The 13,830-nt window shown below is 35.2% G+C and overlaps 2 protein-coding genes across 2 annotated transcripts; both read right to left on the reverse strand.

Moving 5' to 3' along the window:
- Positions 1-49: 49 nt before the first annotated feature.
- LOC120575877 (pentatricopeptide repeat-containing protein At3g22470, mitochondrial) lies at positions 50-971 on the reverse strand. Its single transcript, XM_039826687.1, has one exon. The coding sequence runs from the start codon at positions 928-930 to the stop codon at positions 193-195; it is 738 nt and encodes a 245-aa protein (XP_039682621.1). The 5' UTR covers positions 931-971; the 3' UTR covers positions 50-192.
- A 3,102-nt stretch (positions 972-4,073) lies between these two features.
- LOC11408961 (DNA (cytosine-5)-methyltransferase 1) lies at positions 4,074-13,398 on the reverse strand. The gene is made up of 13 exons (XM_039827142.1): positions 13,178-13,398; positions 9,643-11,134; positions 7,787-9,299; positions 7,442-7,606; positions 6,511-6,709; positions 6,308-6,419; positions 6,073-6,220; positions 5,790-5,987; positions 5,411-5,689; positions 5,115-5,276; positions 4,812-5,030; positions 4,376-4,510; positions 4,074-4,339 (listed from the first exon to the last, which is right to left on the reverse strand). The coding sequence occupies exons 1-13, from the start codon at positions 13,212-13,214 to the stop codon at positions 4,331-4,333; spliced, it is 4,668 nt and encodes a 1,555-aa protein (XP_039683076.1). The 5' UTR covers positions 13,215-13,398; the 3' UTR covers positions 4,074-4,330.
- Positions 13,399-13,830: the final 432 nt, after the last annotated feature.

Here is a 13,830-nt window from a genome sequence, read left to right on the forward strand (position 1 = left end):
GTTACAGCATTTGGAATGCAACAATTGTCTTTCATTTTTGACAACAAAGTCATTGCTTCATCAAACAAGCCCTTGTTACAAAACCCATGGATCATAACGGTATATGTGTTGACAGTTATATTATAGCCTTTGACCAAAAGATCCTCAAAAATATTCCGTGCATCCTCTAGTCTTCCACCTTTGCACAATCCATCAATAAGAATAGTGTATGTGAACATATTTGGTCGAATACCCTGGTCTTTCAATTGCCTTGTCAACCTGATGGTTTTTGCATAAATCATCCAATATAGAACTGTACGTGATTATATCAGGTTGTTGCCCTCGATCATGCATCTCATCGTTAAGTTCCAAAGCATATGATATTCTTCCAGATTTGCACAATCCATCAATAAGGGAACTATAAGTTATCACATTAGGAAAAATTTGTTTGTGATGCATTTCTTTGAAAAGTTTCATGGCTTGATCCACCATTTTAATCTTACAAAATCTATTAATCATGATACTGTAGCTCCGAACATTAGCGGTCACTCCCCTATGAGACATAGTGTTGAATATACTCTTGGCCTTGTTCACTTCATTTACCAGACAATATCGATCCATTAAAGAGTTATAAGTAACAACGTCAGGTTTAATGCCTTGTTTCATCATCATAGCTAACCCATTTTTAGCTTCTTTCACCCTTCCTTCCTTACAAAATGCATCAACCAATATATTAAAAGTATACACATCAGGGTTGATGTTTTCCGATGTCATTTTATTGAACAAACCAATTGCATCTTTCAATTTACCAACAATGCAAAAACCATTAATTAAAGCATTATAAGTGTTAACATCAGGGAAAATTCTCTTAGAAACCATTTCAGAATATAAATCAAAAGCATCATTATCAAGTTTATCTTTGCACATGCTATCAATAATGGTGTTGTACATTACCAAGTTAGGTTGAAGCAATTTACCATCAACTCGTCTCAGCAATTGCAAAGGTGCTCTTGTTAATTAAAGTTCAATGAAAGTGCAATGCTTGATGTATCTGACCTTTGAGACAGTGACCCTTGTTCAGAATCACTTTGCAGCTTGGCAAGAATTGGAGCATCAGTATGAACCGTGAGCTTAGCTAACCAATTCAGGCTTAAGTCTGCATGAATATTGGCAGTGATAATTGAAGAGGCATCTAGGTAGAAAGGAGAATCTGAAATGAAGAGCTTGTGCTTCTCTTGTTCTCTGTTGATTTCTACTTCCTTCATGTTGGATACAACATTCTTGAACCAGATGTTGAGAGTGTTGATATACTCCTTATGAGCTTCTAGAGAGAGCTTTTGAACTTCACACATAACAGTATCAACTCTTTCTCTTAAGGCAGTCCACTTCTCTTCATAATTCTCGGCATGAACGATGTTGTTTCTGGTCTTCACCAACTTGTTCAGGTCCTCAAAAATATTCTCACATACCTCTTTTAATATAGTAGAGTCTAGTAAAAGGGTAGGTAGGGATGAGACATTTGTAGTTAGAATTTGGGGACAAGTTTGGTTTGAAGAGCAGGGTATATCTGTGGATATGGTTTCAGTTTGGTTTGGTTGATCCAAGGGTTGGTCAAGAACTGATTCTTGGACAAAAGAAAAAGATGAGTCTGATGGTTGATTCAAAAATCCAGGTCTAAACCATTGATTAGCTTGCTCATCTCCATTATCAGAATCTGATAACATTGTAGTGTCAGGTCCAGGATAGTTTTCTTGAGCAGGTTGTGGTGTAAGAGCAGCTTCTGAAGGAAGAGCTATACTTATGGGTTCCACAAAACAAGTGTTGATTCTTCTGATAAGGAAGGATTGTTTTCAGAAGATTTCTTGTTGGCCAGGTTTCTAAATGCAATACCAAAAGAGATGTTTTAGGGGTTTGTTGTTTCATTGAAAGAGATGAGACAATCGAAAGACCAAAGCCTTTTGTATGAATTGAATATCATGTATCATAATAGTTGTATGTAGTAAACTATATATCACCAAAATTTAAGAATAAAGGTGTGTTTAGTATCTAACACGGTTTGACCAATCATGAGTTCTTAATTTCACGCGTTTATATTTCTATTTTCCTTAGAGCTAAGCTTATTTTCTAATAGATTGAAGATATATAAGGTCTAAGCAATGATCTCCACCTTGGTTAATGTAATTGAAACTCTTAAATACTTAAGTTGAGTTTGGACAGGTTAATATAGGTTTAATCAAAGGCTAAAATATGGTTTTAGTCCCTGCAAATATGCATCGTTTTGGTTTTAGTTCCTGATAAAAAAAAATATATATATAATTGTTTTTGGTCCCTGCAAAATTTTTTGTTTTTGAAAATAGTCCCTGACCCCACTTTTGTGATGATTTGCATACGTGGCACATTATAACTGAACCAATTTTGTAGTTTTTGGTCCCTGCAAAATATTTTGTTTTTAAAAAAGGTCCCTGCAAAAACAAATTTTTTTTTACCAGGGACTAAAACCAAAACGAGGCATATTTGCAGGGACTAAAACCATATTTTAGCCTTAATCAAAATTAACTTATGTTACTTAACTTACAAAATAGTCCTTCAAAGCTTGTATATTCATTGAAACTTAAGTGAGTTTCTGAAAAAGTTGAGATCTATGAAGTAATTTTAACTAATGCAATAAGTTGTCCATTGCAAAATTCATAGACATTTTGAAAGAGTCTCACTTGGTCTTTTTGAAATAACTTGCACAAGTGGATTTTTTGTTTTTGTTTTGAGAGAGATATAAGTGGAGGGATTTGTATGACAAGATATTTATCACACAATTGCTTCTTATTTATCGTCCCAAAAAAGTGTCTAGTTTAACTTTTAGAATTTCAAAATTGTGATTTAAGACCTAATATTATAAGATGTCAAAAGACACTCCCATGTTAGATAAAAATGACTACTTTAAATGTAATCATATGTGTGCTGTTTTGCCATGCGTGGAATAAGCCAAAAAAAACTAACAACAAAGATTAATCTGATCTCCTTAAAGAAGAATATGATTGAATTTCATTTTTATAATTTAAAGCAATCATTCCTTCTTCAAAGGTTAAGTTTTCTCTTTTATGTTTGTATGCAATCTAATACTACATATTTGTATATAAAGACTCAAAAGACTTTTTAAAATATCCTATGTGGGACTTTCTAATTTTTATATATATTTTTATAGGTTCTTTTTTTCTTTATGTTATTGTCTAGAAATAATGAAAAAATGAAAAGATTTGACATTGTAATCTTAGGAGCATCAGGTGTCACAGGTAAACAAACAAACATGTTCCTTCCTGCTGTGATTTGGTTTGTTGTTTCACTTAATTTCTATATACAAAATCAGTGTAAAACTATCTCTTACACCTACATTCAAGCTACTCAGAAACAGGACTTGTCTGTTACACCTGCATATATTTTCATTTGAAAGCTCTGTTAATGTAGTTGCTAAAACATTGACTCCTCCTTTAATTATCATCTATAATATGTAATTTGTACAAATGGCTATTGATGTGTGATACACTATATAGCACTAGGTGTTGTTAAGAAGGGTCCTTCTAAAGGTGATGAAAATTAAAGAAACTATTTTAAAATAAATAGAACCAAAATAATCTTGAAGTACAGTAAATGGACATTTTGAGTTTCCAGTCTTAGCAAGCCTCAATCCACCACCTGCTGCTCCAAAGATAGCTGGCAAAATATAGAATGTGCCACCAGCAAACATGGGTTTTCCATGTGTGTCAATAACTTGTTCAGAAGCTTGTGTAAAAGATAATGAAAAGTAGGTGGTTAAAGACTTGAGACATTAAAACTGAGAATGGTTTCTCTGAAGAAATTGGAAATAGTCGCTACAACGTTGAATCTACCGCAACTTAACATTTTGCACCAATGCCTCTGGAAAATCATTGTTGTTGGTGTACTTTAGAGAACTTTAAAGTGAGCTACACACACAAACAATTGCACATTGTTTCTACCATAAAACTGTTGGTTCACTTCAAAGAATACTTCAAAATCGTTGTCACTAATTATATAGATCAATATAAGATTCATTGTCATATTTAACTAAAGTTAACAGAAAATATCACGATAATCTTTCCTGCATTTGTTAGGCTGTAGACAGCCAAAGTAAAACTTTGTTGAATCTCTAATACCAAGATAACCAAAGTTGATAGAAAATGAGCTTGATATATATATAGCATTGCCCATTCAATCAATTCTTTCAATTCTTTTAAACAAGAAATAAGCTAAGAAAAATAACCAAGAGTACAACTCTATACAAGGGTTGGTTGTCTCCGGAACACTAAAAGAAAATAACTTGCATTGTTTTTCAAAAGTCTCATGATAAGCATGCTTTTTGCAGGATGCATGCCCTAGTCTTCTACTTGGAGCTCTTACTATCCACTGCTTCCTTGAGTTTTGTTCCCAATGCAAATGCCAGAGGAGGGGGAACAGCATTACCAATCTGCCTGTGCTTGTGTATGATGTTACCATAAAACTGATAGCGATCTGGGAAGCCCTGCATTTATAAATGAAAAAGATGATAAGTAAAAAATTATACCGGATCATATGAGAATTTCCTATCACAATTTTCAAACTATGAACATCTTTGCATGATCAAAACTCTTCATAGTAAATTGAATAAAAATAACAAATTAATCCACAATATAGTTAACGAGTTCAATAGTCTTACTTTTACTTAACAAATATATATACAAAAAGTGACTAGATATTAATATTACTGAAGTCCATAGTGCGAATTTGGTTAGGTTTCAATTCTTAAGATAGCATTTAGGGTGACAAGAAACTAATAGACTTACTTGAGATCGGGCACATTCACGAACAGTAAGAATTCTATCTTGATCAGGGTGGAAGCACATTCCAACCTTCCCCATTGGTTGAGGGTCAGTGATGGAAGTTGGAAAATTTCCTTGCCAGTCCAACCTACCAAACAGTCCCTTCCATTGATTATGCCTCTTAGCAGTGTTTGGCAAGCACCATGGTATCAAATCAACAAGTTGTCCACTTGACAGTTTTATCTGTGCATTATATTTGATAACATTAATTAGATTAACAACAACACAAAGAATGTCATGCTAAAATTCACAAAGATTTCAGTTTACCTTTTCCTCTGGAAGATCACGCCAATCACAACCTGGTCTCTTGGGAATTTTCTGACATCGAATCAAGTTCAACTCATTCATCTCCTTTGATATATGATCAGTCAACACAGCCATATTGCCTCGAATTTTCTTTTGAAACCATGACACCGGATCGCTTTGGTACTGCAAGCATAAAGCCAAGTGTGTAAGAGTTTGACCTTTTACCTCAAAGGATAGAGTCGGAGAAAATTGTAAATAACTCAAACTATTTCAAGGGGATAAAGATAGATAACGTGTATCTTTCCTGTTTTACATACCTCCATATTTGTCCTAGAAGCTCCATTGCCTACGACTGGGAGTTCACCAATGGTATCACGAACAGTTATTGCACGTAATGGAGCACCATTTGCGGTACTGCGGACGGCAGCATACTGGACATTCTCTGACAATGTGATTTTCAATTCAGGAGCAGAAAAGACATGCATTGGTTCTGGCCACTCTGGAAGCACGTCCTCTGGAGACGCAGCCCATATAAATGCCCTTTTTCTTGACTGTGAAACACCAAAAGCTCCAGCCTCAAGGATACCAAACCTCACCTTTTGAACAAAATAATCAGCATCGATTAGTTCCTCGAGATTCTATTCAACTCCAAAGTGAAATAACTCAAGAAAAAAGATACAGTTATGCAATTTTTACCTGATAACCCATCTCAAGAAGTGATGCCAAAGTTAAACGGAATGTCTGTCCTTTATTAAAAGACACAAAGTTCCTCACATTCTCCAACAGGAAATACCTTGGCCGGAAATAATCAGCAAAGGATAAGAACGCCAGTATCATCTCACACTGAACTTTACTCCAGGTGCTTGTGTTAAATCTATTCATCCCAGAGAAACCCTGTAAAAACAAATTATTCAATAAATTAATCACCACAAAGTATCAACAGCGGCATAAGGCAAACAAAGTCAAGAGCTACACAAACCTGGCATGGAGGTCCTCCATTAATGAAATCAACTTGCCCAGGCAAGGGTAAATTACTTAAATCCTTTTCATCAAGTTTAGAGGCCAACTCCGCAGCCTCTGTTGTTGTGATACAATCATCTATGTCTCCACATTTCTCCATTATAGCCCTGCATTACAATCACTTATGAGTCAGTTAAATGTGTACCGCTTTATTCAACCTTGTGGCCTGCTATATTTTCTCTCATATCATTTACCTAAGAATAACATTGCAATTGTTAATAAACACCAATGCTTCAGGATGATTAGCTTTAAACGCATTCCCAGCTGGTTCTTCATACTCAATAGCCCATTTAGTTGATGAAACACCTGAAGCATGAAAGCAGTAACACAAGTTAGATTATGCATATATACATACATTTGATTTTCTTTCTATAATGGAAAGTGGAGTTAAACTTACCAGACTGATGCAACCCCTCTGATAAGCCACCGCATCCTGCAAAAATGTCCAAGGTTGCTAAACGTTTTTCATTTGATGTTTTTCTTTCGGGATCAGGCTCTGAAATGTTATCTCCCTCTTTACATTTTCCCTTTTTCTTTCTAGCTGCAGCATCAGCTGTGTGTCCAGTAGAATATTTTACTTTGATATGTGCTGGCAACTGTCAAGCAAATGAAAAATAAAATACTTATTCAGTGTAAATCATATATGATCCTTATACTTGCATCATAATGTTGAATTGGCATCATGAAATTAATAGTTATAGCAATATTAATACAAAACATGATATATTATTCCATCTGCGTAATACCAACAATAACAGTAGCCTAAAAATTAATCAACACTAAACTATACTAAATGAAATAACTGATTGAAGTTTAACTGAAAAGATAATGGCAGCAAAGCTATCGACATAGAATACAAGGTTTAAAATTTGAGTATTTAGATTTGAATTTCATCCACTAATAGGGTAGAGTTTTACACCATCAGTAAACCACATATGCATGACATTGGCAACACACGTCTCAAAGAGCTGACGTTTAATACAAATAAAAAAACCTTGGCTGCTACAATGTGGCACTTCTCTGTTTACTTGGTATGAAAATATTTTACATTATTAGTGGATTAAATCAAACTCTATTAAGAAGTTTGTATAGAATTTAGAATGCAGATACAATGAGATGAGACAACAAGATCAAGCTAAGCCTTGATTTCGTCAGTGTAACACAGTAAAATAAATCAGTAGCAGGTTAAATAATACAAAGTCAAATACACTACTTCAAAATAAAAAGTATAAAAACTTCATAAAACAGAAAACGCCAATGCTTTTACAGATTTATCTGAGGATAAACAAGCATATAATAAAGTTATAACAGGGTCAAAAATACACTACCTTCTTGAGTGCTCCAGTGGCAGGATCATACAAGAGCTCACAAAAAAAGATATTATGGAAGATTCCGGGGGCACATCCTTCAGGGACGTCAATCTTTTTCCTGACTTCACATTTACCTTCTATGGATTGTACAGATATTGTACATGCTTCGTCACTGTAATACACCTAAAAGCACAAATCAAGATATCTGAGTCAATATAAACAGTTGCACAGAGACAATGAACAACAAAATGAACACATAAAGATCAGGTCACTTATCAAAGTCAATTCAGAACAAGTATAAATGACTTAGTACCAAAAAAAGAAAAATCATGAAGTTATAATAACTTGTATGTAACTTTTTACCTCTTGCACATCAGAACAGTATGCCTTCTCACTTGATACATCTTCCGGTCGGAAGAACCTTCTTACTTTGATATCTGTAGATTTTATTTCAGCTTGTTTTGTTTCCTTCTTTGCAATGATCTCAAGCACTTGGCATATAACATAAGCTCTCAGCCCTACATTCCTCCCACTCTTATGAGTTCCCTGCTCTATTTTTTCCTCAAATTCAAAAGGACTGACATAAACATAGTCATTGAGAGAATATTCAGTTCCCTCCAATACAAAACTAGACTTGGATGAATTTATTTTGAAAACGTCCTTCTCCTCTTCGGCTTCCTGTAACTGGCAAGATTGACAAACGCCAGACCCTAGACCAAGTGTATCAAACGGAAGGCTAAAGAAAGCACCTCTTTCAGGCCAATACAAGCTTTTACAGTAATATTCAGTAGGCAGTCCTTTCTTTTTACTTTCTTCTGCTCTTTCCCTGTCGATTTTATCTGCAATGATGGTATTCTTTCGATGTTGATGCCCCCAAGGTGTTTTTCGGATGCTTGCAACATTTATCTGCTTAACATTCTGCAGTCCCAAATCCCTGCACTCATTAGTCAAAAACACCTCCCTCTCGTTAGCTGCATTGCCAAGAACGGTCTGACAACCATGCTGCATCATCCTACCGTGAAACATTTTTTTCCCACCCTTCGATTCAAACATATATTCAACGTAATATATATCAGGAAGTTCATCCGATTCATCTACTTCGACTGACACAGATGTTCCAATAGAAACAACTTCACCATGAATAATTGCCTGCTTATAAAGAAGCAATCCAGAACTGGTCTTCCCTTCAGGACCCCCTTCCCATCTAATTTCTCCATCATCAGAAAACGCTTTAGTTTGTTTGGAAACTGAGTGTGGCTTTTGCATTCCCTCCAACAGTACTGTCTCCACCTCCGCATCCTCATCATCATTCTCTTCCTGTTCCTGTTCCTCCGCTTCATCATCATCATCCTTTACTTCACTAGCAATTACCTCTTTTGAATCCTCCGGCAAGTGGTTTGAGTAATACTCTCCCCATATTTTGTTTATCAGCTTCGTTGTTGTTGCTTGCATAGCTTTTCTTTTGGATACAACAGGGGCCATTGCTGCCCTGGGATTTAAATTTGGCTCACTCCTTGGCAACACTTTCTTCTTCTTCATCAACCATTTGGTATGGTGCCGCGCTTCCATTTTGCTCGTAAGACCGGCCACAAAAGGACACTTCCTGATCTTCTCATCTGGAAATTCTGCAAACAGTTGCAGAATTATCTGTCCGTGGACAACAACATATCTCTCCACAGCCAATGGATCAGAAGAAATGTATGACTTATTGTCTTGACTGAACTCGGATACTTTTTTTATGACATCTCCGAAGGTAAGTCGTGATACACGGCTCTGCTCCTTCAACAATGTGATAATGCTTATAGCAATCCTTGCAGTTTTCAATACGGTGTCGTACCAAGGAGAGTACTGCTTTGATGGTTTGCCAAGTCTATACCTGAAAGAAATCAAGTATGGATGAATATTTTTCAAAGCAAAGTAGGACATTTATAACAAAAATATTCTAAGATTTGTGTAAATATGCACAGATATTTCACTAAGATGACCAGATTCATTGATGATAGTTTACAGGATTTACTTGCAATAGCTTTTTCTACAAAGGGATTATATACTTACAGTTTGATACTCAAGTAATCAAATGAATTCTCAAATTTTATTTCATTTCAAATAAGATTGCTCTAAAGTATAAACATAACAGCCAAATTTTACTATCATACATTAACATACAGAAAAGAAAAGAAAAAATAGATAGCATTTAATTTATAGAAGAGGTACCATACCAGGCCATATCTGTTCGGATGGATATGAAAACCATAGACGACCCAAATTCAATCATCCATTCTTTTATAGCACTCAGATAAATTGGAATTCCATCGGTGGCCTGTTCTCCAGAAGCACTGGAAGATTGGCCAGCCTCTGTATCGAGATTGAACCCACTTCCATCATCTGAGGTCATTACACCTGATCCAAAGATTGTAACATCTATCTCTGAGCAAGGTTTCATAGGAAGAAGTTCCAAGGAAATCAATCTAGAATCAGAGTTGTATAAAGCCCAATTATGCAGCATGCTTCTAGGAAGATCTTCAGTGTCATACACATCATAGTCGTTATCAAAAACAATAAATTCATCTGTTTCTTGAAGAGAAGTTTTATAATAAGCAGGGAGAGGGTAATCATTTGCTATCTCATCTTCATTGATTTTGATATAGAATTTGTTAGATGACGAGGATGATCTAGGGTTTTTCCTCTGCTTCTTTGATTTCCAGTACTCTTCTTCCTGCAACAGTCTTGCTAGCTTTGCATCTTCATCTTCTTCATCTACAGCCATCTGATCCTTCTTCTCTTCATCCCCGGTTCCCGAACCAATCCTTAAAGTTGCATTTGATGGCATCACTTGTGCATTTGCAAAGTTTGTTTGTTTCTTGCTCTCATCTCTAAGAGCAGCAAGAGCAGGAATCTCTGTGAACCCCTTGTCATTGGCCTTCAACGTCATGTCTAAACCAATGAGCTGCTTATAAATGAAATCGCCCTGAGAAATGATGAACTCCTTCAGAGATGCAGCTCCAGAAAAGTACTTGCTACCACTCATGGTCCGTGCCAGCCCAGCAAGTAACTCATCGAGACTGATGTCAGGGTCTCCACCAGCAGACTTTGTTAGCTTTTTATATACTTCAATGCAAGCACGAGCCTTTTCAAAGAATTGATCATAATACTTTTTGTAACTAGCAGCTGGTTTCAGGCAATCGTAATCAGCAATATCAGTAGAAATCCATATCACTGGAGCACCCTCTTCATAACCAGATATATCCCACGACTCAATTCGACCAAAGCCTTCACATCGGACGCCTTGCTCTTTTTTCTTGTCTGTACTTGCTTCCAGTGGCAATATAAGTCCAGTGATAAACAAATCATTGAGTTCAAGCATCTCAAGTTGCTGTGCTGCACCAGATTCATCATGAAGGATAAAGTCTGTGAGTCTTCTATTTGGGCGGCCATCCTCCTGTCCAGCAGTCATGCGGACAGCAAGAAATTCTTCTTCTACAACCTGATCCTTCTTTGTTTCAATAAGATCAGACTTATCAGATTTAGAAAAAGACTTCTCCTTCAAATTTTTACTTGCTGCACTCGCTGATCGTTTGGGCATTTTACGAGTAGGAGCAGGCTGCTCATTGCTCTCTGACAAACTTCGCTTCTTTTGCTTGCCACCAGCCATATCTTCCTCTTCAGTGTTTGAAACAACAGGGTCCTCTTTACTCGTGCTGTCCTTAACACCTATTTTGAACAATAAGGGAAAAAAATTACATATTTGATAACAAAACCAAGGAAAGTAATGTAAAGGCGACACAGGGTATCGGAGCAGAGCGTGAAATATAAATAAGGGATTTATAAGCATCATAATCATCCACATTGCCTGAAAAATAGGACAAAAAGGGAAAGGAAATAGAACATCGCAAAATCAAATCTAAAATAAAAATACACGAGAAATGAGCAAGGAAATAAACAGGGATATATCTGATGATCTGAAGGTAGAACAAGTATCTATAAAATTTCTTTCCTCGGATATTTTTCACATGGCAAAAATAAGATTAATAGTAGTAAATACAGAAGAAAAAAACTGTGATTAATTCAAAGGGTAAGAAATGGGGAATAGAAGGGGGAAAATTATTAGCACAGCTCGACACAAGGGCAAGGGGGAAAAAAAGATAGACACCCATTAAAAGATATAAATGAGTGTAATTTTTACATATGCCTGATTAATTGAGAATCACACAAATCAATAGCAATTAATTTAATTAAACCTCACATTTATTGGGGTGTATTGGGAGCTAAAACCAATTTTAACTCTATGCAAACATCAGATAGATTTCCAAAGGATTTTATCTGTTTTTGCTCTGTTTCCTTCTTACTGTTAAAAAATTCAAAGTAAAAAATCTACATAGAATGTGAAGTTTAATTGCTATTTTTCTATGGATCACAATGCATTGCTAACATCTTGTAATTAACCCTAGCAGTATTGCATTAATGAGCACACATTAGTTCCACAACCTACCACTGCTGCAAAATTTTAATTGAAAAATTTAAAGTGCCAAAACAGAACAGTGAATCACTTATTAGTTAACCAACCAATAAGCTTGGTCACCAATGCTCATAAGTGCATCAAACAAAAATAAACAATTCATTCAAGTCATAGAACATATTAAATACAGCACAAAACTCAAATTAATACAAAATTTCAAACAAATCTATTACGTGATTTGATTAGGAAAAAGTACTAATTCTGAAAGTGCTATTGTTTCCTTCACCGGAATCACAACATAAAAAATTTACCTAAATTCCAAGATAGTGCAAATCCACTACTGCTGATCTGGTTTACGGTTGAACATTCCAAAGCATACACGATCAGTCAATCTGTTTGTTTTGTTTACAGTTGAAACATTTGATCCCAGAGAAACTAAGGGTCTCTTTAGATATAGATTGCTTTTGGATCAATGTATGCTTGAAGATTTTCAACATTAAACCAAATCTAACCTTAGGTTTTCTGAAAGATCTTCGGGATGAAAAAAAACTAAAAAAATTATGCCCAAGGTTCCAATATATCAATAAACAGTGTTAGGGCACCAAAACCAAAGTTCCGACCTTGAGTCCGCTGCACTGTTTTCCCAAGGTAAATTCCGATTACCCCATTCTCCTCAACACCTAAACCGCCTTTTAACTAAAGACAAAAGGGTGAGGGCTTACACAAGATCCAAATCGGATAATACCTCAGACAAACGATGAGTCAGACTTCAGATCGGAACAACATCCAAAAACCACAAAAATTGAAATCTTTAACACAAAAATCCTTCATAAACGTAAATGGGTATGAACAGATTCAAATAAAAAATCAACGATAAACTTTCAAACATCATCAAAAACACACAAGGGTATCACCAGATTCAAATAAAAAATCCGTAAATCATCAATAAGCCTTCAAACATCGTCAAAAACCACACATGCGCACACACACTAACCCATAAAATGAGAAAAAAAATTACACAACGAAAAAATCAAATCTTTAACACATAAATCATGAGAAAACGTAAAAGGGTATCAGAATATTCAATTAAAAAAACAAAAATCAACAATAAACCTTCAATAATCCAACACAAAAACAAAAAAAAAAAACCATTGAATCGGAACAAATAAACACAACCCAAAAGCACTAAACAAGTTTAATATACCTGCAAAATCAAAAACCAAAGCGAAATTGCAAGATTGAGGCGTAAAACAATGAGATGAATAAAACCCTAGAAAAAAGGGGTGTATTTATATTACCAGGATCTGAAGAATTGAGAAGAGAAGCGGAACCCATTAGTTGAATGATTTTCCTTATATGCAAAACGCGAAATTTTGACGAATCGATGTGAATTTTGATGAATCGTTATGTTGTAGATGGGAAAGAAAGTGAGGGTTTTGTGAAATGGTGTAATGCATTTGGCGGGGGATGAATTTTTGGGTATAGGGCTTTTCGCGCCTTCTTCTTACAATTTTCATTTGGGAAATGTATAACTTTATTTTTAACGAGTAGCCAAACAAGTTCTTAATTGTGCACTTTGTTGGTTAAATTAGTCTATGATATTAAACTATTTTGTTAATATTGTCATATTAATCATTTAATATACTTACTTATTATCATATCAGTCCTTATAAATATCTAATTATTGTCATTTTAGTCTCTATATAAAAAGATTTATTGTGAGTATTGAGATTTGAGATGTTATTTTAGCGTTACGAACTATTTTGACTAACAAAGTATATAATCAAATATTATTTGCAATTTTGATACGTTGAGGGTCTACTCTAACTACTTGTTACACATTTAGGGACCAAAATGATTATTACGCCTTTTATTTTTAACCAAATATTATCTTCATGCAGTTGCGTAAACTGATCTCTCCAGTCGAATAGGATTGTAATGGATGGTAAAA

The sequence above is a fragment of the Medicago truncatula genome, chromosome 6 (assembly GCF_003473485.1).
Source record: "Medicago truncatula cultivar Jemalong A17 chromosome 6, MtrunA17r5.0-ANR, whole genome shotgun sequence".
In the NCBI taxonomy this organism is placed as follows: Eukaryota; Viridiplantae; Streptophyta; class Magnoliopsida; order Fabales; family Fabaceae; genus Medicago; species Medicago truncatula.

Excerpts from the sequence above, each read along its gene's own strand:
- LOC120575877 (XM_039826687.1), bottom strand. The coding sequence starts at position 930 with ATGTACAACACCATTATTGATAGCATGTGCAAAGATAAACTTGATAAT.
- LOC11408961 (XM_039827142.1), bottom strand. The coding sequence starts at position 13,214 with ATGGGTTCCGCTTCTCTTCTCAATTCTTCAGATCCTG. Across the intron at positions 7,607-7,786 it reads ACTGTTCTGATGTGCAAGAG|GTGTATTACAGTGACGAAGC; the intron begins GTAAAAAGTTAC and ends TTGTGCTTTTAG. Across the intron at positions 6,221-6,307 it reads AATTGCAATGTTATTCTTAG|GGCTATAATGGAGAAATGTG; the intron begins GTAAATGATATG and ends ATTGTAATGCAG.